At 33.9% G+C, this 25,734-nt stretch overlaps 1 protein-coding gene and 1 non-coding gene across 2 annotated transcripts in view; one reads left to right on the top strand and one right to left on the bottom strand.

Annotated features, from left to right (window-relative positions):
* SGCZ (sarcoglycan zeta) overlaps window positions 1-25,734 on the top strand; it is a 1,185,986-nt gene that overhangs the window by 954,139 nt on the left and 206,113 nt on the right. Inside the window, exon 3 of the mRNA XM_005562643.5 lies at window positions 16,874-16,975. Coding sequence (XP_005562700.1) covers window positions 16,874-16,975 — 102 coding nt within the window. The remainder of the gene's footprint in view (window positions 1-16,873; window positions 16,976-25,734) is intronic.
* LOC123575375 (U7 small nuclear RNA) lies at window positions 21,443-21,504 on the bottom strand. The gene has a single exon (XR_006700668.1). It is a non-coding gene; the product is annotated as a U7 small nuclear RNA (small nuclear RNA).

The raw sequence follows: 25,734 nt of genomic DNA, 5'->3' as shown, positions 1-25,734 counted from the left end.
GTGCTATGCTTTATTCATCAAGTTTTTCAGTAATAGATGCTTAGGTTTTATTCAAGTACCAACATCCTAACATGCCTACACACAAATAAACCATGTAAGCCTATTCTCAAACATATTCATAGGATATGGCAAGTGATTGATTGTGTGGAATACAAAGAAAACATTGATGATGACTCTGAATTTTGTACTGAAAGCTTGGAAGAGGATTAATAGTGAGGTCATTACCTGCAATCACTTCTTCTAATATCCCAGTAAACATCATACTTTGTGTCCTAAGAGTTTTCTTAATGTTTCTATATTTAAACATTTAGAGAACAACCATTCTCAGTAGTCGTTTTCAAAACTTGGTTTAACATTCACGTAGAGAAGAGATGTTCTTTCTCTGGTTTTTAGGCAGGTATAAACCAAATTAGAACTGCATTATTTGTCTGGACTTGAGCGATTGTACACAATTACCATTGTTTACAAATACTTTAAGGAAGTCTATGATAATTGAATTACTACAGAGGAAAGTTTGCAGAAGTAAAGTGCTTTCCTAGCACTGATTGTTCTTTAATAGCACACTCTGGAGAAAAAACAAACATAATATGTTATAGCTGTCAACATGAATATTCTTTTATACTGATTTTCTTCCCACTTGGCAGAAATATTAATGTACTAATTTTTGTAACATAGATTAAAGTTCACTCTCATTTTTGAGCATCAGCCTTCCCTTTGCCTTAACAATGTCTATGCATTTGTCCAGGCTGAAGCCAGGAGGACCAATGACTGTGCAGAAATGTGGCTTAAATGACAGACATCTTTTTCTTACCTGCTCCTCAAAACATGAAAACTCTTGTCAAAAGAAGGCACTTTCCTACACATTTGTAGCATCAATACTTGAATTTTCAAATTGGCAATTTAAAACCTTATAAAATTTATTGTAAAGGCAAAAAGAAGCCTATTTGTTCACTCTATTTCATAAGAAAGTTTTCAAAAAGAAACACTAAATAATGTATGAAGAATAAAGTAGATGCATATTTTAATGAGTTTCAATTTAATTTTTAAAAAGTATTATGCATTTTATTGCATTTCAATAAAAACATTTCTCAATAAACAAGAGAATAACACTCCTTCAGAGAGCAGGATGGAGCAGAGAGAGAAATCAAGCTGTGACAGAGCAATTGCAACCTCTACTAAGCACCACCCACCCCCACAGAGGATATCGGGAACTAGAATGGCTCTTGAAAATTGTCCAAAGGTGAGATGGGATAGCTGGGTCTATATACTCTCACATTTTCCAACAGTTACATAAGCCACCCAGGTGGGTGTCTACCTTTGGAAAGATGGCTTTATTCTGCTGACAGTGATGCCAACTGAGTTTTGTATTGTTGGTTCTCCTAACAGTTGGGGCAAATCCTTCATTTGAAATGAGATAGGTGACCCATCTTGAGGCATGACCCAGCTCGTCCTTGCTTAGGAGTCCGAGTCTTTCTCAGGCTAAGATGACTGCACTTCCATTTACTTTCGAAATTTGTTAAGAAGGTCGATAGGTTCTGGGTCCCAAAACTGATGAAACTTGGGCAAGAAATCTTGACTTCTTTATTGGAGTAACTGCCTTAAGTCTCCTGTGCATCCATCCTTGATATCTTGCATGCTACAAATGAAACAGAATCCTTGTTGATGAAACATTTTCTTGACCTCCATGGACACTAAGAGTTATTAAGCATCTCCTCATAACCTTCTGTGTGTTACACCCCTGGTTATTCCTCTGACCTGGGCCCTCATTGCCATAATTGTGTTCATCTGGCTTCTGGCTATCACTTGATCTCTGTTGTGTCAATGCTCTGTCATCTCCATCGCTAAAAGTGAGCCCTGTTTTATAACCATCTTTTCTCTTGTCGGCTCTGACCCATGCAGGTGAGGGACCACTGGACTTCTTGGTGATTCCTGTATCATTCTCATCCACAATTTTTAATGGCCTTGATAATTGATATGTCCTCTGTGTTTTTTCATAGGTCATACTTATTTGATAGGTTTTCCAACTGTACCCAGCTTGTTCATTTCACTATATCTACTTTTCTGAGACTTTCATTCCCTCTTCCACCATCTGCCATAGCAGTTTTGGTATTTTAACCTGACTTAACTGGGTCCTCACTTTTCCCATACTTCCAGGAGTCATTCTAGTAACAAGTTTGAATTGTCTCCTATAGTCCTTTCCAGTAGTAAAATTCTATATCCCAGGAGAGTACTTGAAATCTAATCTTATGTTCTGACCACCTGATGAAGCACCCTCAGAAAATAATCTCACCCCTACTCTCCCTCCTCCTGCTGAGACCTGCTGACTGGGTCTTGCCACTCCTTCTAAATAGATAATAGTCCCTTCCACCTTCTCAGGGCCGACTCATACACAGTGTTATATTGCAACTAAGCCCTAGTTTTATAGATAGTGGCTGGTAGAGCACGTGAATAAAGATAGATATGGAAGGGGGACAATTGCAGACTTTTGTGTGAAAGGCTTCTGCATGTCTTCCATCAATCAGAGGGGGAGTTCCAGCCATTTATTGGGAGGGGTGGCCTACTTCTAAAGGTGTAGACATTTTAGGGAACTATGGAGATACCTGAAAGGGCTTACAGAGACTACTCACTCATAGTCCTCCCAGTAATTGGGACAATAGGTCCTTCTTTTAATGGCTATATGTACAGCACATCCCTGTGTGCACCTGGAACAATGCCAGAATAATGGCAAGTAGAACAATTGAAAGCAAGTGTATGGGATGTGTCCATTATGAGGATTATAAATGAAGAGTCCAGGATGAGATACATATTTCCATTAAATAGAGATGAAAGTAATTCTTTGAGGTGAGGAGCACAAAAGAAGAAACAGTTCGAGTTGAGAGATCATTACTTTGTTTGCGACATACTTGGTTAGGGGTACCTGTGAAATCCAGCAAACAGTAGGCAGTAAGCAGCCGAATGCCTTTGTTTCAAGTTCAAAAGATAAATCTGGGTTTTAAAAATCTGGTTGTAAATCACAATGAGATATCATCTCACACCAGCCAGAATGGCCATGATTAAAAAGTCAAAGTATAACAGATGCTAGCAAATTTGCAAAGAAAAGAGAATGCTTATACATTGTCGATGGAAGTGTGAATTAGTTCTATCATTGTGGAAAGCGGTGAGGCAATTTCTCAAAGAGCTAAAAACAGGACTATCATTAGATCTAGAAATTCCATTACTGGGTATATACCCAGTCAAAGAAATATAATCATTCTATCATAAAGACACATACACGTGTATGTTCATTGCAGCACTATTCACAATATCAAAGGCATTGAATCCACCTAAATGCCCATCCATAGTAGGCTGAATGCCCATCAGTTGTAGACTGAATAAAAAAATGTGGCACCTATACACTATGGAATACTATGTAACCAATAAAAAATAAGAATGATGTCATGTCCTTTGCCCGAACATGGATGGAACTAGAGGCCATTATCCTTAGCAAGGTAACACAAATGCAGAAAACCAAATACTACAGGTTCTCACTTATAAGTGGGAGCTAAATTATGGGAACACATGGACACATAGGGGGAAACAACAGACACTGGGGTCTACTAGAGGATGGAAGGTGGGAGGAGGGAGAAGATCGAGTAAATGACTACTGGGAACTAGGATTAGTACCTGTTGAGGAGATAATCTGTACAATTAACCCCTATGACATGAGTTTACATAACCTGCAGATATATTCCTGAACCTAAATTTTTTTTTAAAAAAACAATATGGTTGTAAAAATAAATTTTGGAATTAACAATGAGTGAAAAGATGTTGTACTTGCCTGCAGTAAGCTTATAACCTGATGCAGGTGTAATCACAAGCTAACACACAGAAAAACAGAGACTGGCACAAGCTCTGGTAAGGCTGTTGAAGGAAATGTGTATGGCGCTGTGATTCGAAAGTTCTGAGATTGTATGGAAGATATCTTCCGCAAGAGTTGTCTGCATTTCTATACAAAGGATGAGACAGAGATAATTATGAAGGAGGAACAGGATTGGAGAGAGGCAGCAATATATGCCATGCCCCTGTGGCAGGAGCTTGATTTAGCTAGAAGAATGTTAGCCATGGTTGTGGATGAGATCACCAAGAAGGCATGTGAATATGTAGGTCAGTGAATCTATTAGAATGGATCCAAGTATTCTTATACTAGACAGGAAGTATTTTAGGAAAAAAGAGAGAGGAGGGAGATAATTGTGAGATCATGAAACTGATGGAAGTATTGGAAAAATCCAGGGAAGTACAGTCAAGCACCTGAGCCTCAGGAACAAGAACCAGGGACATGTTTGCCAACAGGAATGAGTCTCCTTTATCCTTCTCTGCCCTATTTTAAACTAGATTTATTCTCTCTCACTGCAAATTGGCTTTCTCTATATAATTGGAAATGTGGTCACAGTTAGCTCCCCCTTTTACATCCAAAGAATCAGAATGGCCACTATTAAAAACTCAAAAAAAATTACAGATGTTGGTGAGGACACAGAGACAAATAGACAATGCTTACACACTGTTGGTGGGAACGTAAGTTCATTCAATCCCCAGGGGTAAACAATATGGAAATTTCTCAGAGAAATAGAAATCAAGCCAGCAATTCTATTACTGAATGTCTACTCAAAGGAAAATAAATTATTCTGTGAAAAAGACAACTACACTCATACGTTAATCTTAGTCCTATTCACAGTAGCAAAGTAATGGAATCAAACTAAGTGTCCATCAGCAGTGAACTGAGTAAAAAAATGTGGTACATATATACCAGGAATACTACACAGCCATAAAAAGGAACGAAATTGTCCTTTGCAGCAACATGGATGCAGCCAGAGGCTATTTTCCTAAGTAAATTAATGCAGGAAAATCAAGTACCGCAGATTTTTACTTTGGGAGCTAAACAATGGGTACACATGAACATAAAGATGGAAACAGTAGATGCTGTGTAGTGGATTATGGAGAGAGACGGGGATGAGGGCTTAAAAAACTATATATTGGACACTATGTACACTATTTGGATGATGGGCTTACTAAAAGCACAAACTCCAGCATCACTTAATATACCCATGCAACAAACCTGCGTGTGTACTCCTTGACTCTAAATTTCTTTTTAAAAATGGAAAAAATAGGGTTTGTTTAATTGATTATTTTTATCACTGTTTTCCTTAATTCAAAACATTCTAGTTAAATATCTGATTGATTTTACTTGGGTTTAGTTAGTGACTCTTGGTTGAATCATCTGTCAGAATGACATTAAGAAATGGCAGATTCTGTGGGAACTACACTGAGGGAAGGGAGTTGGAGAAGGCCGGAGAAGGCAGTTACCACAAGAAGGATTGCATTACAGGCTGATGTCTGTCTGTGACAGCTGAAAAAACAAGTAAAACTTAGAAAGTATGCCATGTGGAAGTATAATAAGGTATAATGGATATGATGTTTTTAAAAAGTTAATATTAAATATTTTCCAAATGAGTGGTTACCAGTATCTGGAATGAAATTAACCATATTAAAGAAGAGATGCAAAACTACATATTTTAGGGGAAAAAAGTCCATCCTTGGAATTCAAGGGTGAAATAGAAATCAACAGTACCCTTCAAGGAACCTTATAGGGTCTTTTAAAATTGAGAGATGACCCATTGCATTTCTGCATGAAAGGTTCTCCTTGATGTTTAGAAGGATCTTCAGACTTTAAAACCCCAAGGGACTTCTTTAGTCTAAGAGGCTAAATGTTACAGTTTTATAAACTCAATAAAGCACACGCTAAATCACCATGGAGATTAGGAGATTCGTGAACCATTAAGCAACCCAGCGTCAGAAAACTCTTCTCAATCGTATTGCTGCCTAATCCCAGAGAGTCAACTTGCTCATCTGTGTCTTCATGAGCTTTCTGTCCTTTCTCTATTGACATTTACCTAATAGTTACTCAGTCCCAGCTCAGAAGGATATCTATAATTTTAAGATCAACAGCTTAATCTTACCTACTCCAGTTCTTCCACTCACCTCTTCTAAATACACAGTCACAAATACACACAGGCATACACAAGTTACTTCTGTATAATGAATGTATTACAAAAGAGTATATATGAAGAAGTAAAAAAGTGAACTTTTTATTTCCAGAAAACAGATTTAGATTCCTTTAAAACAGTCTATGGGTGTACAAATAACAATAGTTTGTTCAGATGGCTTTGTTTTCATGGAGGATTTATAAGCATTCCAGACTAGAGTTTTGTCATATCAGAACTCTATTTTCAGAATACCACATTGCAAATCTGAGCCAAATAAGAAATTTGTGCTGGTAAATGAATCAGGGAAACAAACAAAAAAGCACAAATAAATAAGTTATACAAATTAACTCAGAAATATCTAAACTAATAATGAAGACTATTAGAGAAGCTATATTGGGATTACATAATACAATAAATGTAACACATTTTCTATACCTATAGTACCTGCCTTGGCTAAGAGTGAGAGGACTGGACTTGTGTTCTGGATGAATGGCTAACTAGGTGCACAAAACTAACAACCTTATTTATCTTCTGTGTTCAATGAGGAAAAAATGTCAATTTTACAACACTGTTGTGATGTGTCATAGACTCTGTATCTGCTGAAGTGCTGTATGAACTCAGCTGTTATTAATACGTTTAGTGCCATAGTTAGGGTGGACATTAAAGATGTTGTCTTATGAGTCTAGAAGAAATTCTTAGAAAAGACTTTACTCTGAGGAGTGCTTTAGTAGGGTTACCATACCCCAAAGTCTTATCCTTAACTAAAGGGTCCAGAAATGTGATTTTGTTCAAGGCAAGAGGTGATTCTCCTTTTAGAAAACAAATGATAGTAACAGACAAATATGTGCAAAAACAGAGGTGTATTCAGGATTACTTCCCTTTCTCATTTTTTACTGAAAATAGGAAGTGACACCCATAAAGCAGATCCCATTTTTAGCCATGTTCAGTGTTTAAAACTAGCTGGGAAGCCACATTAGAGCACAATTTACCCTTTACATGGGATCTCTAAACATCTATGGAGACAGGGGCCTATAACTCTTTAATAACCTATTTTTGAGACTCCATGCTAAAAAATATACCTCCATTTTAAATGGTCTTTCTTCAGAGTTGGTAACATATGAGTAATTCATCCCTGTATTCCCCTGGTGTATCTGAAGTATTTCCCTGGTGTGTTTAAAGGGACATTATTTCACCCACTCTAAAAAGTGGGTTATGTGACTGGAGGACCCATTGACTAAAATGTTAGGAGACCTCTGTATTAGACGAAGTGTATTTCTCTCTGAATGTTATCATTTGAATGTTATCTGAATGTTAATATGCTAATGTGTATTATGAACATCTGAGTAGGAATATATCATGCAATGGTTTTCTAAATTTATTTGAAAAAGTAACTTTTTTTTTTTTTTAACCAGGTCCATTAATTCTGTTATTCTATTAAGCACAGTTGGGAAAGACAAGCATGCTAATAGTGAACCTTCAGGCTTTATTGCCTTGTTAAAAGATTAACATACGGAAGTCCCTCAGCCACCCACTTACAGATGGCAATTTTTAGGGTACAAAACATTATTATTAATCCATTACTTATTTTCCTTAAGTTAAATGCCTGAGGCTTTTTGCAGTTGTCTCCATTTACCCATCAAGAAACGTGATTTGTTTATAATAGCACACTTGGCTTTTTGATATAGTATTGTTTTATAGCAAGTCTCTCCCACAACCACTGATTTGGTTTCCAGCAGGTAACCTTAACCTTCAGTTAAAGTGGATGTTGTTTCTATGCACACTGAATTCTGTATCATGTAACTAATATTAGACTGAGTTATACCAGTTGATTTTTACTGACAGTTATTCCAATTGCCTGTAGAGAAATATATTTTTTAAAAAATATGGAATTTAATATATATATATGTGTTCCAAGTGTTCCTACTGGATTGAATAGCTATGGTCTGTTCTCTATTTTTGTATGTGAACATTATGTATATAATATTTAATATATAATACATAACATAATATTTAATATATATAATACAATATGTAATATGTATGTATATATACATACACACACATATAATATATACACATACCTATATATGTGAACATTATATATGCACATTATATATATATACATATAAGTATATTCTATATACCTACATGTTCTATACTCTATTGCAAACCAAATTTTATAATTTAAATATAATTAAATGTTATAATATTACCATTTATATATCAAATTACTGAATACTCTGGGTGGTTCCTTATTTGCATTCTCATTGGATTTATTTATTTATTTATATAAGGCTATTCAAGTACAGTAGTGAGAAGGGGGAAAGAGTAGAACAAGGATTTCGATCTGTAACTGACTGTGAGCAATCAGTTGAGATAACTCACTGCCTTCAGACCAGCCTCACTGGATTTACTGAGTGCATCCATTTTTACTCCATCACAGGTCACTATGATCCTATCCACTTTGTCAAATTAACATGTTTATTTTTAATTTTGCATCCTGCATTTTTTGTTAAGCAATTATATATGTTCTGTGAGGCTAGTGATATGTGGATAGTTAAAATAAAAATATATATTTGGGTAATACTTAGAATAAGAATATTTATAAGAGAAATGTGTATTTATATTTATTCATAAATATATTAGATGTATTGCACAAATGTATTATATGTATAGCCATAAATATGAATACATATTTCCCAGATACATATTTCCTATATTATCAGTAGAGAAAATTTTAGAAAATAAATGATATTTTATTTTATCATGCTTTTAAAAAATTCTTTGCATATCTAAAGGAACATCAGTGCACTTAAGACAAACAAAATACGATATTTAGTATTATATTTATACGCGAATATATTAAAAACTTTCTTTTATAACCCTGACAATTGAAGATACATAAATTATGAAATTTGAACAGCTATTGGCAAAGAACAAAGGTGATAAATCATGTTCAGGATGGTGAAAGTCATATTATTAACAGCAATCTTTAAAAGTGTTTCCATACAAGTTGAATTAGAGGTCAGATCACTAGGTCTATCAATGGTTACCACCGTAGAGTTTATTTCCTAATAATATGCAGGGATACAGAGAGGCCAATTAAAACGAAAATAAAATACAGGCTTACAACAAACAACATAGTAAAACATACATATAAAGCAGGCTGTCAACTTATGTTTCATTTGTTTTTTCTTTTATGCTTGGGGAGAAACAGCTCACTATAAAGTATTTAAAAACGCAGCATAAACCACATGCTTTGCTTCGGCATGTTAAAGAGAACCTCCTCTTCTTAATTTAGAAGTTGAATTTTTTTTTTTTTTTTTTACTGATTAAACATGGATTTAAACATTAATAGCAAAAAGTTTAAATATGGTTTTTAATTTCATTGAAACAATTTAATATTTCCATTCTCTATGTATTCCTTTTATTTTAATGAAAATATTTAATTCTTAATGTCTTACAAATATTTGTCATACCAAGCTCCAAGTTTTCTTGAAACTGCATCTTTAAGATTATTTCCTCATACAAATTTAAATATAGAATAAATAATATCTTTAGATACTCAAAATAATAAAAACATATGTATCTACCTTCCCTCCTGTTGAATTTCTTTCGAAATCTGTAATACTAGTAATTTGAAAGAGGACTTTTGGTTTCATCCAGAAAAAAGTATCTAAAATGTATATTTGCTTTCCTTGCAGGTGGTGGAGTTCTTTAATTTTGTTTGAAAAGTTTTTTTAGTGATAAATCATTCATCAGATTTTCTGTATTTTTAATCAATACATCTATTTTAAAATATTTTCTTAATTTCATGCCAAAATGCTCAGCACTCTGGCTATTACATTTCTCTGTTAAGCAGTATCTTGAATCTTTGGAGTAGAAAATATTTAAGTAACCTCTAATTTCTGGTAACCGAATGTCATTAATAACTTTGAGGAGGGAGTGAATTACCATCACATCATTGCAAAGTTCTGGTTATGGATTTTAAACTTAAAATGTCATTTTAAATTTAAATTTCAATTTAAACAGTCATTTGAAATTTAAATTTAAATATTCTTAATATTCTTTTTGTTGACCTTCAAACCTACAATTTATTTTTCAGTCTTTCATAAGAAGTTCCAATAAGTATTTCTCTACAAAGAATCCTCTATTTTGTCAAAAAAGTCCAATGAAAATTATGATAAAGATTACTTTCAGTTTTTAAAGGAAAATTCTATAAATTTTAGTAATTGTGATCTTTACAAGGGTATTAATTTAGTTTTGGAATTTTTTGTTATTTAAGTAAAGAGGTAAATTCTGTTATATTCAACAATCAACATTTTACTAACCACATACTTTATATCTACTATTGGAAGGATTATGCAAGATGAATGAATGAACATGAAGATAATTAAGATTGATCATAAACTTTTAAAGAAGAGATAAAAATGTATACACAGTTAACTAAAATTGGAATCATTTTATAAGAAATACTAAGATAGCATTTTGTAAATATTGAGTAGACAGCAACGTTATTTCTGACTAGGATATTAACCATGGTATTCTTTGGACAGGCAGTTCTTTGGATTATGGGTAAAAGCCTTAAAAGGAAATTGGAGTGAAGATTATCTCAAGCAGCTAGAATGCACGGATCAGGAAATCTAGATGGCAAAACGTGGAGCTGTTCTGAAAATAAATAAATAAATAAAAAACTGCTGGCAGTACAGTTTAGTGGAGGAGTGGAAGTGTAAGTTGAGTGATGAACAAAAAGCAAAAACAGACAAAAAAAAAAAAATGACTCCAACAAACACCTAAAAACAAACAGGCTTGGAGGGGACACTTAGCAAATTTAGAAATCTATTCTAAAGAAGAAGTTGGGTCACAGTGGAAGAGTCTGTTTTATAATATTTCCCCTAAACATGAATGTGATCATCACAGTGGATTATTTAGAAAGCACATTAAATATTCAAAATGGAGGACACAAATCTAGACTCAGAGGCTAAGGTGACACTGTGGGCTTTTGAGCAAGAATAATACTAAAATAATGAAATAACAATGTAAACAGTGGTTAGGTGGCAATCTCCAAGCTGGAGATAAAGTGATCTTGAACTGTCATAGTGTCATTGGAAATGAAAAAGAAGAAATAAAAATAAGAGAAGTTGATATTTTTTAAATGTGTTGATTACAAACTAAATCTACTTTCTAAAATACTGATTTTCAATAACCCACAAGTAAAGGGACTAATTATTAAAAAATACCAGGTCCAATATTAATTCATTTACATAATGTCTTATTAAATTAATACAACATCCCTGTGACAAATACTGTTATTTGTCTGATGTTTATAAAATACACATTTGGGTTTAGATAAACAACATGTCAAAGTCAACAGTTAGTAAATAGAAAAGTCAAATTTCAAATTCCAAATGTCTGATTTCATATCCCCTTCCAAAATGACACTATATTGTCTGTGAAAAATAGGTAAATCACATGTGCCCTAGTCAGTTTTTGCTACTGTAACAAAATACCCAAAACTGGGTAATTTAGAAAAAAAAAAACACACATGCAGAAAATATTTTCTTACAGTTTTGGAGGCTGGGAAGTCCAAGATCAAGGCACTAGCAGGTTCTGTTGTCTGATGAAGGCTGCTGTTTGCTTCCAAGTTGGCACATTGTTGCTGCGTCCTTCAGAGGGAAGGAATGCTCTGTGTTCTACCTGGGGGAAGGCAGAAGAGCAAGAGGTTGAAACACTGCATGAAGCCTCATTTACCTCTTTTATAAGGGCCTTACTTCCATTCACAAGGGAGGAGCCCTTCTGGCTTAATCACCTCCGAAAGGCTCCACCTCTTAACACTGCCACATTGGCCCTTAAGTTTCAACACCTAAATTTTAGGGGGGACACATTTGAACCATAGTAATGTGTGAGATTACAGGATGATGCACAAAGGTATCATAACTGTAATGATGATGAAATTTGATGTAGATTATACTGAAGTTGCAAGATAGTTTCTCTGAAAATAACATGAATTTTTTAGAATATGTAAGACAAAAACTAAAAATTTAAGTAAAATGTTAATAATAGTTAAAACTATTGAGTAGTTTGACATAAATTAGGCATTATTTTAAGCTTTCTACATCCTTATGTAATCTTTATCATAGACACATAACTTATTATTGCATTTACAGATGATAAAATTAAGACACACAGTGATTAGTTAAGTGGTTGATACTTAACAAAGGGAAGAAGTGGCAGAACCAAAACAAGGTCTAGGTCTAGTACATTAGAGTCTGTTACCTTCTGGTAACAATGTCTTCCTGAACAGAAAATTAAATCATTTTCTCCCTTTCAGATATTGAAGGGATCAAGAAAATAATGAATCAGAAAACTGTAGTGACACTAAAAATAAATTTAATTTCTAATGCTCTTGCAGAAGGAAAACCAGATAATTTCATCAACTCATAAATTGTTACTGGACTTAATGCCTGAGTATGAGAGGTTGATTACATATGGAGTATTTGTTATACAGCTTTATACATTTTATCATTTCATCTGAATAATATGGAAAAACTTGAAAATTCATTTTTTTCATACACACAGGAAAAATGAGAAACAAATAGACATAGTGAAGTGAGGTTAGATTCACAACACAATATTATAAGAACAGTCCTTGTCCAACATGGTGAAACCCTGTCTCTACTAAAAGTACAAAATTTATCTGGGCATGGTGGTGCACACCTGTAGTCCCAGCTACTCAGGAAGCTGGGCAGGAGAATGGCTTGAATGCGGGAGGTGGAGGTTGCAGCAAGCCAAGATTGCGCCGCTGCACTCCAGCCTGGTGACAGAACGAGACTCCTCAAAACAAACACACACACACACACAAAACAGTCCGACATTTACAGAGGAGAATTGTTTTATCTAATTTAAATGAAATGTGATTGTATGTCTGAAATCATATATTAAGTAGAAAATATAAGAAGAAAACACACGAAGCTCAAGACTGAAAACTCCAAAATCAAAGATGGAAATAGCATAAATAATGACACACCTAACTGTGGATGCCCTGTCCTCTTATTTCCAACCATCTCATCAGAATGTTTTTTAGTATTAATATTGACATGGGAATTACAATTGTGTTAGAACCTGTTTCCATTGCTCTGAGATAGTCTCCCAGTGAAATTAGGTATTTCTGTAACAACTCTACGGAGAGCACTTCAGAACATTTTCTTCCAGCAGGCATTTAATAATATATATGGACAGTCACCGTGCGAAATTTAGTCCAGAAAATTCCACTTACACAAAATAGTGCTTTAAAGCCCCATGTCATGCTATAACTTCTAATTGATATTCTTGGCTTCCTGAATACCAGGTAATTTTCTGTCTTCTTAAATCTGCCTCCACCCCTGCGGGTGTTCTATAAGTCTTTTTATGCCTGAAAATACTCTCAACTTCAAGATCTCCAAATCCAAAATTATACTTTCTGATGATAAACCTGTCTTCATATTATAATTGCCACATTTCTTAACATCTATTGGCCTTCATCATTAGTTTATCACCATTTGCCATTCTTTGACTGTGCACTGTTTTGGTAACCCAACTCCACTTCTGACTTTCCTTGTCCTGAGTCAATGAGAAAAATAATGGTTAGTCATTTGAAAACATCTTTTTTTTTTTTTTGACAATTTAAGAATACCACATTTCTATGACTTTCTGTCATTGCTGTCTAGCAAATCCTCACTTTTGAGTTTTTCTCACTTTCATTTCTGTTTCTGTTCTTAGATAAGTACAATGCTGCAAAACCACACTTATTAGAGCCAGTAAGTGGGTGGTAATGTAATTGAATGTCTAAATCTGAACCACTTTTTATTTTTGAAAATGTAAAAGGATACTATAAAACTGGTGTAAATCAGCCCTGTCTCAGAGAAACCAGGATAGATTATCATCCTAATATCGTCCTGAATATATAAAAGACAAATTTACAAGAAAAAAACAACCCCATCAAAAAGTGGGCAAAGGATATGAACAGACATTTCTCAAAAGGAGACATGCATACAGCCAACAGACACATGAGAAAATGCTCATCATCACTGGCCATCAGAGAAATGCAAATCAAAACCACAATGAGATACCATCTCACACCAGTTAGAATGGCATTTGTTAAAAAGTCAGCAAACAACAGGTGCTGAAGAGGATGTGGAGAAATAGGAACACTTTTACACTGTTGGTGGGATTGTAAACTGGTTCAATCATTGTAGAAAATAGTATGGCGATTCCTCAAGGATCTAGAACTAGAAATACCATTTGACCCAGCCATCCCATTACTGGGTATATACCCAAAGGATTATAAATCATGCTGCTCTAAAGACACATGCACACGTATGTTTATTGCGGCACTATTCACAATAGCAAAGACTTGGAATCAACCCAAATGTCCATCAGTGACAGACTGGATTAAGAAAAGGTGGCACATATACACCATGGAATACTATGCAGCCATCAAAAAGGATGAGTTTGTGTCCTTTGTAGGGACATGGATGCAGCTGGAAACCATCATTCTCAGCAAACTGTCGCAAGAACAGAAAACCAAACACCGCATGTTCTCACTCATAGGTGGGAATTGATCAATGAGATCACTTGGACATAGGAAGGGGAACATTACACATTGGGGCCTATGATGGGGAGCGGGGAGCGGGGAGGGATTGCATTGGGAGTTATCCCTGATGTAAATGACGAGTTGATGGGTGCTGACGAGTTGATGGGTGTAGCACACCAACATCGCACAAGTGTACATATGTAATAAACCTGCACGTTGTGCCCATGTACCCTAGAACTTGAAGTATAAAGAAGTAAAATAGCAAAAAAAAAAAAAAAAAAAAAAAAATATATATATATATATATATATATATATATATATATATAAAAGATATTTTCCCAACTCATTGATATCATCTAAGAATTTATCCTTGGTTTTATATACATCTGTCCACGTTGGGCTTGCTTATCCATAATGATAGATTCAGGTATTTCTTGTCACGTCCTCATCCCTTTCTTTTATTTTCTTTCTTTTTTTCTTTCTTTTTTTTTTCTTTTTTTTTTTTTTTTGAGACAGAGTCTCACTCTGTTGCCCAAGCTGGAGTGCAGTGGCATGATCTTGGCTCACTGCAAGCTCCACCTCCCAGGTTCATGCCATTCTCCTGCCTCAGCCTCCCAAGTAGCTGGGATTACAGGTGCCTGCCACCAGCCTGGCTAATTTTTTGTATTTTTAGTAGAGATGGGGTTTCACCGTGTTAGCTAGGATGGTCTTGATCTCCTGACCTCAGGATCCGCTCACCTAAGTCTCCCAAAGTGCTGGGATTTTACAGGCGTGAGCCACCGTGCCCAGCCCACGTCCTCATCCCTTTCTATGGATGTGCTGGTTGAGATATATATATGTATACATTAATACAGATAAGCATATATAATTGTATATGATTATGTATTGTCCTATAATTAAAATATGATTATATGTCATTGATTATATATGATTATATACATGATCAACTATATGTTATATATAATCAACTATATATGATTATATATGATCGATTATATATGATTATGATTATAATCAATTATATGATTTTATATACATAATTTTATATATACATATATAACAAATTTTGTAATGAAGATATAATGTTAGAAAGTGAAAAGCTAAATTTACTTTGGGATTGAGCTTACAAATTTTACTATTTCAGTTTTTAAAGTGACTATATTTTCTTATTCATGCTTAGTTGTGAAACCTTGGATTAATCTTAAAAATTCTTCCTTTCAGTGTCTCCACATAAAATTAGCCATCAAGTCTGTAAATTTTTCTTCCACCGTATTCCTCAAACTACTACCCAGTTATGCATTATTAATAATACTGTATCAGTTAGTCCTGAACGGTACTTCTGCCAGATTAATCTTCTTGAAGCCTGCCTCCAATCATTTCAAGCCGTTGAACTATGTAAGAACCTTTATATAGTGTCTTCTTTTGGAATCTGACTGAAGTACATCCTCCTTAGCTTTGTATCTATGGCTTTCCTTTCTCTGGCCCCAAAATGTACTCTCCATTGCTTTCTCTGCCAATATTCGAAAATAGAAATCTCATACATTAGTGAGATCAGATGCTATGTTCATTTTGTTCCATCCTCCAGGGACCTTCTCTGTTGAAATTCCACATTCTTAATGACTATCGTAGTCAATCTCTTCCATGAGAAATGGTTTACTATCTTATTGGATATAAAACCTCCTTTCTTTAATTCCCAATAGCACTCTGTTTAGTTATTTTATTCTGTCTCATAAGCATTATTTGTGTACCTGTTTTATCCTTCTCATAAACTGCTATTTTCTAAAGGATCTGACAGGTTTGAATACTGGAACATCATGGTTACTAATATCAGACAATCATTAATTACTGTTAAAATTACTTTACACATGTGACTGAATATTTTAGAGTTATTTGTATGACTAATGTAAAAATATTACTAGATTTCTCTGCAAACAAAGCTCTTTCCAGCAGTCAGGTAGCAAGCATCAATATACAAAATAAATAGTTGAACTGACTGATGCATGAAGAAAGTAAAGGCTTTACTCATGGGCAAATCCCAGTCCCTGGTAGAGCTGGAAGAAGACACAGTCCTTTAAATTCTCTTTTCCTGTTCATTTTAAATAGAGCCCTCTATATGCATGCAAAGTGCTGCAGTCATTAATTAAGTAGATTCAATCTCTCATTTTCCTTAAATCATCACTGATTTGAGCTCACTGTTTTCTCAATTTAGGCCTAAGAAAGTTATGGCCAGATATTCATTCTCCAATTAACCTAAAAGTGAACTATATTTCATTGCTTGTAGGATGGTATGGGAAATCTGAGAGTCACCAAGAAGGGAATCCGACTTGAAGGTATATCTGAGTTTCTACTTCCATTGTATGTGAAAGAAATTCATTCTCGAAAGGTATGTGATACTGGCTTTGGTTTACTCTAAAAGATAATTTAGAGGTTATGTTTTAGCTTGAAATAGCAGGATAGAATCCCCTTATCTCTTCAGCGTGTGTTTAGCTTCCTTAAGCTAAACACCTATGTTTAGAAATCAAGTGGTAAAATAATTGAAAATCAGTGGAGGTTAGTTTCAACCCGACAAATGTTAGAGAACCATTTTGAACTAACCTGCAGTGTTCTTTTGCTGCTCTGTAAAATGTGCCTCTCTATTTTCACTGGAAATTAAAATATAAAGTTATAGTAAATCCAAAGGGGGCATTTGATATGTCTTGAATATTTTTTTTCAAAAAGGCACTGATTTGAATTAATGATTTTAATTCAACATATTATATATCTCATCAGCTTTAATAGACATGCATTTTCTAAAAGAAATGACAAAGAATTTTAATGTAGAAATTAAATTTATTTCTGGATGTACATTATGCAAAACAAGTGAGAATATTTATCCTTCAAATATGTGTGTGTTCACATGTGCTACCTGTGTTATATCTCTTACAAGCATGCTAAAAATTAATATTGTAGCTTAGATTTTGTTCATTTTGGCTTATGTACATTGCCTCTCAGAAGGTAGTAAATATCTTGGATATATCAAAAACTTACTAGAATTTTTCCTATCTCCTATTACATATCCCCCTGAGCTATATGTATATTTGTGGAAATAAGTTTATTAAGATAGAAATAATGGGAACTGTGTTATATAAAAGTTGAAAAAAGGTTATACTTATTTCATAAATATGAAAGTCTATTTTAGGCTAAAATAATGTTTTAATATTTTAATCGATGTAGAAGATTAGCAAATAGGTTGCATAGTGAGCCATAATTTGAATAATTTGTATCAAAGTTATTTTTCCTTAAATATCAAAATGAAAACAGACCAAAAGATTGCTTTTCATAAAACACTTAATTAGGATAACTATATTAACTTCAAATTTCTTTTTTAAAATATGAAAACTGATACAGCTTCTGATATACTGTATTGACTCTACTCTGGTACTAGAAATTTTATTTTGATACTAATGTACTTTCCGGGTATCGGTCAGACAAGTAACACAGTAGACAGATTTATGAATACCTGACCTTACATCATTAAATGTTAAAAAAGTATTAAATTTAAAATAAAAAGTTTAGTTATTTTGCTTTATTTTATTTTTATGAAAAGGAAAAACAAAAAGCATGGTTACATATATTAGTGTCTTACTTTGATTGAAAGTCACCGTCTTTGACAGTTATTTACTGAGTTATTGTGTTTGGCACTGTTAAATAATGCAGTATTTGAAGGAATTAAAACTTATACATGGAAATCAAGAAGCTGCTTAACATAGGAAGCAAGTGGGACTAAGCATGGGCCAAAACTTCTCTGAAAATGCCTCCTATTGATAAGTCCAGGGACAGGAGAAATGATTTATCTCTGAAGTCATTTAGGTTCATTTGTAGTGGCTACCTGGGGACAAAATTTAAATGATTGTGAAACCTTCTACGATCAGGCAGGTTGTAGAATTTATCTTCTCAGCCAGGACATTTCTGAGAATATAATGACAGGTGTCAAATTAAGTTTCTCCTGGGAAACAGGAATATGTGTGGATTCCACCTATGGACCATGGAGGATGGAGTCCACTAACATTATAGCATGAAAGTGTGAGGCGGGGCCACTTGCACTTCCTAATTTCCATCCCGGAGAAAGCTAAATCCATGTTCACAAGCATTTCCAAAACCTACTGTATTGACTGAAGAATATGTGCTCCCCTTCACACCCCAGCCCTGATGCTGGTCCTTCCTGTGTCTTCCTTCATTGTTGTTTGTCTCCCTGTAACTAGGAAGCATGGAAAAGGCAGGCACATTGGTAGCCAGACAGGAAATCTGGTGCAAGAACAGGAGTAGGAGCGGAATCATACACTTCTTGGAAAATTCTCTGCACGTACGCTTCAAAAATAAATATGTAAGAAATCTCCAGACTGCTTTCCACAGTGGCTGAACTACTTTATGAACCTAAAAGTTGGATAAATATTTAAAATAAAGAGGAAAATATATTTTATAAGCACCTCTCACATTATGATTCACTTGTCCATGAATGCCTTTTTACTTCTAGAAAGCCAGCCCCAATTTCTCTTAGCCTTAGTTGGCTCATCATTAAGTGAGTTTGGTAAAAACTTATCAAAGTACTTAACTCATAGGTTAAGGCAGAACACAAACATTTCAGTAATGGAAGTAGAAATGAGGTTTTTAATTTTAAAAATTCTGTTATACGTTTCAATCTTTTCACACATTTTCATAGAGTCAACAATTTGATGATAAAATTCCAAAGTTCCTGTAGTTCTAAGGTAAGGAAATCTATTAGAAAATCTAAAAGACACTTTGGAAGATTTGATGAAGCTGAGAGAATAAAACCTGCTGGGTACAGGAATTTTGATTTCTGTGTGTGATTGTATATGTTTAGCCTCCATTAATGCCACCCTGTTGCTGTCTTTAAATTTAGCCAGTATTCCCCTCTGACATACAGAATTTTCTTAAAGTTACTTTGCGGTCATGCAGGCATTTAGTCCTACACATGGGAAGATAATATAGAGATTTCTATTGGACAGAAAATGCAGTCACCTATAAATGCACATTTAGTCACCTAACCTAATCCACTATGGGCTGGCCCAACTTTACAAGCTCCTCTCACCCTCTCCCCATCACTAAATATCTACAGATATTTAGATATCTAAGTTCTATTATTAGTCTTAGCAATTTATACCCTTTGTCATACTTTTCAAAACTTAACCTTTTCTAAGTTGTCCAACAAAAATGTAAACAAAAAACATATCATAGTATATCCAGGAAACATCTTAGAATTCAATGTATTTTTCAAAATTAACATTATTCTCAGGGAAGATTACTATAGAACATTTATAAAGTTAAATATATAATACTATTCAGAGAAGAACAATACAAATCATGTGTAACTTGGGCTAGTTTATATAAATGGTAATGATTATAACATTCTGCATCTATTTTCAAGGCACTTGGTCCAACTTTAGGCCAAAACATTTAAAATATCAGGAATTTAGGACACCTAATCTTCAAGCTTTTTAAAAAACGTAATTGAAGTATGTTTCCCAAGGTTACACGAGTCCAGGGTAGTCATATGGTCAAATTACATGCATTTAACTGCTTCTAACCAGCAAAATTTGCATCATGTAGTTCTTCGGAACCTCTTAGCTGAGACGAACTGAACAACCCTCTTGGATTGTTTGTTTCCTGTTCAAGGATTGTTAGTTGAGGTGGTATCTCAGCACTACCACTGATCCCAGCTTCCTACATGGCAGACTGGTAATGGTGACAGAGGATCTACTACCAGATAATTCAAATTCTAGTAACTCCACAGTTCAGCAAATAAGTCTTGAGTTCTCAGAACACCCGTTTTAGCAGAGGTGTGCAGAAGGCTCTGCTTTTCCCATCATGTCCATTTCACTGTGATGTTAACCCAGTTCTTGGTTCCATCCGTTTTGCACCTTGTGTGTTCAATTATTCTTTATAGAATTCAGACACAAAGCCATGGGGCCAGGCGAGCACAGCAAATGTCTTTTTACATGATTACATGACATGCTAATCTCCTTACCTCTCTCATTTAGGTATTGTGGCAAATCTCCTCTATTTAGATTTCTTTCTTTCATACAAACTAATTCATAAACATAGATATCTGAAGGCTTTCCTAATCATTTTATTATCATGGTTATCATTATCATATTAGATTTGTAATGCAGATAAAGTTTATGCTTTTGGTAATCACTTTAGTCAAGTTTTAAAAAAACACAAACCACTCCAAAGTCCTTACACTCAGGAAAAAAAAATTACTGTTAACATTTCATGAACATATCGCAACTATAAAATTATATATTTGCACAAATAAAAGAATAAATATAGATATGTAAAGGCTATTTTTAATTAATATATGTGATGTAATAGAAAAAAATAATAAATTAGAAATTGGCTGAACTTAAATATTTCTTTACCACAGAACTTTTTAAAGTAAAACTTGTCTTTATGGTTAAGAATAAAGGATTATAAATACCATTAAGAAGCTGAATGCATTAGCTCCGTGTTTTAATTTCAGACAGCTTTTGTTAACTCCTTGCAGTGTAATTGGAGATGATTAGCTGCTCTCCAGTTTGTCCTCAGTTCTCTTCATTTCCAGTTTGTTGATAATTATATTACTTTAACTTTGTCACAATTCATAATATTTACATTCAGTTCTGCAACTTTAACTGCCTCGGGTCTTTGGTCTTGATTCTACATATAAATGGCTGCAGTTACACATCATCTCTAGTCTTCTTTATATTATGGATTTTCCATTTCTCAGTTCATTAGTCAAATCATTCCTTCCTTCCTTGTATTCTTAATTAGTTTTGTTTGCTAGTTTTGATTCGTTTTATTTACCTGCATGGGGGATTTTCCGGGAAAAGCCAGAAAATTTGCTAGGCGGATTCTAAAAGAACTGTAACAGTGCTAGTTGGTTTTTTAATCCTTGAAATATTTCATGCTTCGGGTGTCTGACTGTTGCCTTTATTCTTTTCTGGGAGTGTTATTAATGGTTCATGCCTTCCTTGCCTCAGATTTGGGAACACACTTCTCTATTAAGTCCAAGCACTGAATATTGCCGTAAGAAATCCGAGCGCACCCTGGTATTTTTCTCCTTTTGATGACATGAATGTTCTGCTTGGATGCCTGCTATATTTTTGCCATTTCACTTTTTTCATTTCAGAGAAATTTTACCTATTTTGTCACTTAATAGCTTTTCAGTTTTGTGTGTTGGTTTCTTCTACTTCAGAGAAAGCAATCATTCTTATGTTAGGTCATCTTTGTTCCCCACAGCCATCATAATTTCATGAATAATTTTTAACTCTTTATATTTTTCCTCTAAATACAAGTAACTGTCATCTAGAGTTTTTCTACGATTCCATTCGTTTGTTTTTTTTCCAAATAAATTTTGCCCTCATGCTCTCTAATTCATATATGTTTTGTATAATAGTGAATCTCAGAATTTTCCCTTGGTCTACAATCTTCCTTTTATCTTATAATGATGTTTTACTGTCTATGAATTTGGTTTTATTAAAATTATATAATATTTAAGTTTAATGATTGAAGCACTTTTCTTACTTATTTTGATTATTCCTGATGAGTTACAGTTTGAGGTGGGGGGATACTGTCTAGCTCTTTTGTTTGTTTTGCTGGAGAGACTGTAGTTGGAAAGGGAAAGGCAGACTGTGACTGTTCTGTCTCTTCTGAGGTTTTGAGGGGTTTCTAATGATTTGTGCCAACCAGACATGGATTTCAATTCCATGGTTCTTAGCTGCACTTTCTATCCTATAGAATACTTCCATGGTGTACACAGTGCTGAATACTTGGGAGATTTTTCTAGCACTCTCTATATACTATCTGCTTTTCCTCTATCCAGATTAATTTATTTGGGCTTGACTTCCATGAATATGTTTCTAGAGATATGGGTTAGGGTAGGGTAGGGATTCATGGTCTATGGTGCTATGAAATAATCTTTTTTTTTTTTTTTTTTACTTTTGCTTTTTCTGTTTTATACCATAAACTTGTGTTATGAAATTGTTGGTTGTTTGAAAAAATTTAAAGAAGTCATTGTTAAAGAGTGAGGGAGATTTGTAAATACCTTTCTGGAGTTTGATGTATTAGGTAGGATCCTTTCTTCCTCCATCTCTTTCTTTTCTTGCCCTTCTCCCTCTTCTTCCTGTTCCTCTCCTTTTCTCTTCCCCTACTTCCTGCCCTTCCTCCTTTCTTTCTTTCTTTCTTTTGAAAAACCAATAGTCCCTGATACCATAATTGGAGTAGTCATATTTTTTATTACTAAATTGAAATACAACTTTCTTATACAGTGCCTTCTCAAGCATACACAGATTTATTTCCAGTAACTCTGTGCTGTTCTGTTGATATACTTGCAAGGAACCCAAAGTCTGGCTGTAAGAAGTTTTTTTTTTTTTTTTTTTCTAATTGGTAGAGTGAGTTCTTTGTTTTTGCTATTATTGAAAAGCTTTTGCCTATTGTGCATTTTCTCTTCAAAATAAACTTAATAATCAGTTGTCAAGTTTCATAAAATTTCTGTTGGGAATTTAATTATGGTTATATTTAATTTTTAGAGAAGGACATCTTTGTGTTAGGTTGGTGCAAAAGCCATTGCAGTTTTTGCTATGATTTTTTTTTATGGCAAAAATCACAGTTATTTTTGCACCAACCTGATAGTATTGAGTCTCCCTATTTAGGAACATGGCTCTTTTCTCACTTGTTTCTAAACCTCTTTTGTGGTGTTCAGAAACATTTCTTAACAATCTTCTCCTTATAAGCATTGCATATTTCCTGTTAGTCATTTAGCATTTTTATTGCCTAAGTTAATAGATTTTCAATTCAGTTTTGTCATAGACCCCTGTGCTTGTGTGGAAAAGCTATTATTTGGGATGTTGGGGTGTTGTATATATAATCTGGCGATTTTCTTGAAATTTTATTATTTTTATTATATTTCAAAGTATTTCTATGGCTCATCTGACAGATAATGATTTTTAATAATAATAGCTAGCATTCAGCATACACTACAGCTCTGGAGTCCAATAACTTGTTTCAAATCTTGGCGCTTGTAACTTTAGTTAACCCCTGTTTGCCTTAGTTTTATCATCTGCAAGATGAAGTTCATAGTAGGGCCTAATATTCTAATGACTACACTGTTATAGTTATTAGACGAGATAAAAGCAGTATAACCCTACTGCAATGGCCAACTCAAGGAATATTATTTTTAATTATTTTTATTCCTAGCCAAACATTGCACTAAATGTTTTACATGTGTTAGCTCATTTAATCCTCACTATGTGATGAGCATTATTGTCAAGGAGAGTATGATTTGAATGTAGAGTCAAAGAAATTGATGACAGATTTGCATATGGGATATTAAGAGGAAGAGAAAGTGTAACATGATATCAAGATTTTTTGGTCTGAGCAATTGCCACTAATCACTGCAAAGAAGAATTGGGAATGTAGGGGTGGGGGTTAAGTTAGGAGCACAGTTGTGGAACTATTAATTTTGTCTAATAGATGAGCATGCTGGTGGACATATGAGTCTAGATTTCTTGTTGGAAGTGCAGGGCGTGTGTGTGTGTGTGTGTGTGTGTGTGTGTGTGTGTGTGTGTGTATGTGTATGTAATAAATGAGATTGGACAGGAATACCAAGGAAGTAAGAATAGATGGGAAATATAAGATGTCTGTGGAATGAATTATTGGGCACTCTAATATTGAAGAGTTTGAGAAGAGGCGAAAGAGCCAATCACAGTCTAAGAGGAAAAGGCCAGTGAGATAGATCAAAAACCAAAAGAATATGGTATCCTGGAAGCAGAGAGAAGAGAGATGAAAGTGTTTCCAGGTTGAAAGAGTGAAAAACAGCCTCTGATAGGTCAAGTAATATGGAGACTACAAATCCTTCCTTCTAGTATTAACTTGATTATACTTTAGTCAGGCATAAATGTTATCATATAAATTACAGTTTAGTCAGGTATATTATGTTTTTTCACATATTTGTAGATATCTATCAAGATGATTTTTAATCATTTTTGTTATTTAATATATTGAGTAAGTGACATGAAAAGATATGCAAATGGTGATGTATCTTTTATTATTGGGATGAACTTTTCTTGTTCATGAGGTAGCAGTTTTAATAAACTGTTGAATTAAGTTTACTAATACTTTACCGTGAATTATTGCATATACTCAGTTTTAGTTTTTTTCTCTTTTTTTTTTTCTTACTTTTCCCTTAATATTTCATTAAATCCAGTCATTGAGAGACTTTAATTTTGGTCCTATACTTTACATCAATTTTAGTAAGACAGGATTACTTGTCCTTAAAGGTATGATTTAATTCCACCATGAAATTGCCTAGTCATGGAGACTCTTCTGAGGCAAAATATTTGACTAAGTTTCTATTTTTTTATATGAAAACTGTTCTCTAATATTCTACATCAACAGAACTCGCTTTTATTACATTTTATTTTCATACAAAATTTTCTCTTTACACAGACATATCATTTAATACCTAATGTTGCCTTTTTGTGTTTTTCGTTTTTTTATTTAAACATTCGGAGCAGTCAATTGTCTTCCTACTATATATTTTTTTTACTTAAAAACAATCTTAGTTTTAATCAATTAAATATTTTTATATTTTTTAAATTCCTTTTTCTACATTTCTTGTTTATATTTACTTATTGCCATTTTTCTGATTTATCAAATTTAATGCTTGACTCTTCTGTTTTCAATACTTTCTGTTTCAAGTAAATCTGCCTTAGGCCCGGAAGTTCATATCAACTGTTTAGGTCACATCTCATGTGTCTAATAATATACTCTGACTTTTTTTATTTATAAGTAAGTCCTAATATTTACTTTGATTTTCTTCTTATTCAAAAGTGGGTCTAAAAGGAAGTTAACTATTAAATTGTGCATGAGTTAACTTTACTTTGGCTGTTTTGTTATCCTTATCCCCTTGTATCATACACAGCTTCCATTTGCTTTATAATCTTTAGAGTTTTAAATTTTTAGTTTGCTATTTCACTATAGTGCTGACCTAGAAATAACCCAGGGGACATGTCTCTTTTGGTTACCAAATTATTACCCAGCCGATAACCTATAGCAAGGCAATCAAAAACAAATATGTGCTGTTGTTAATGATTTCTATATAAC

This window comes from Macaca fascicularis, chromosome 8 (assembly GCF_037993035.2).
Source record: "Macaca fascicularis isolate 582-1 chromosome 8, T2T-MFA8v1.1".
NCBI classification, from domain to species: domain Eukaryota; kingdom Metazoa; phylum Chordata; class Mammalia; order Primates; family Cercopithecidae; genus Macaca; species Macaca fascicularis.
This window is presented reverse-complemented; position numbering and strand designations above follow the sequence as displayed.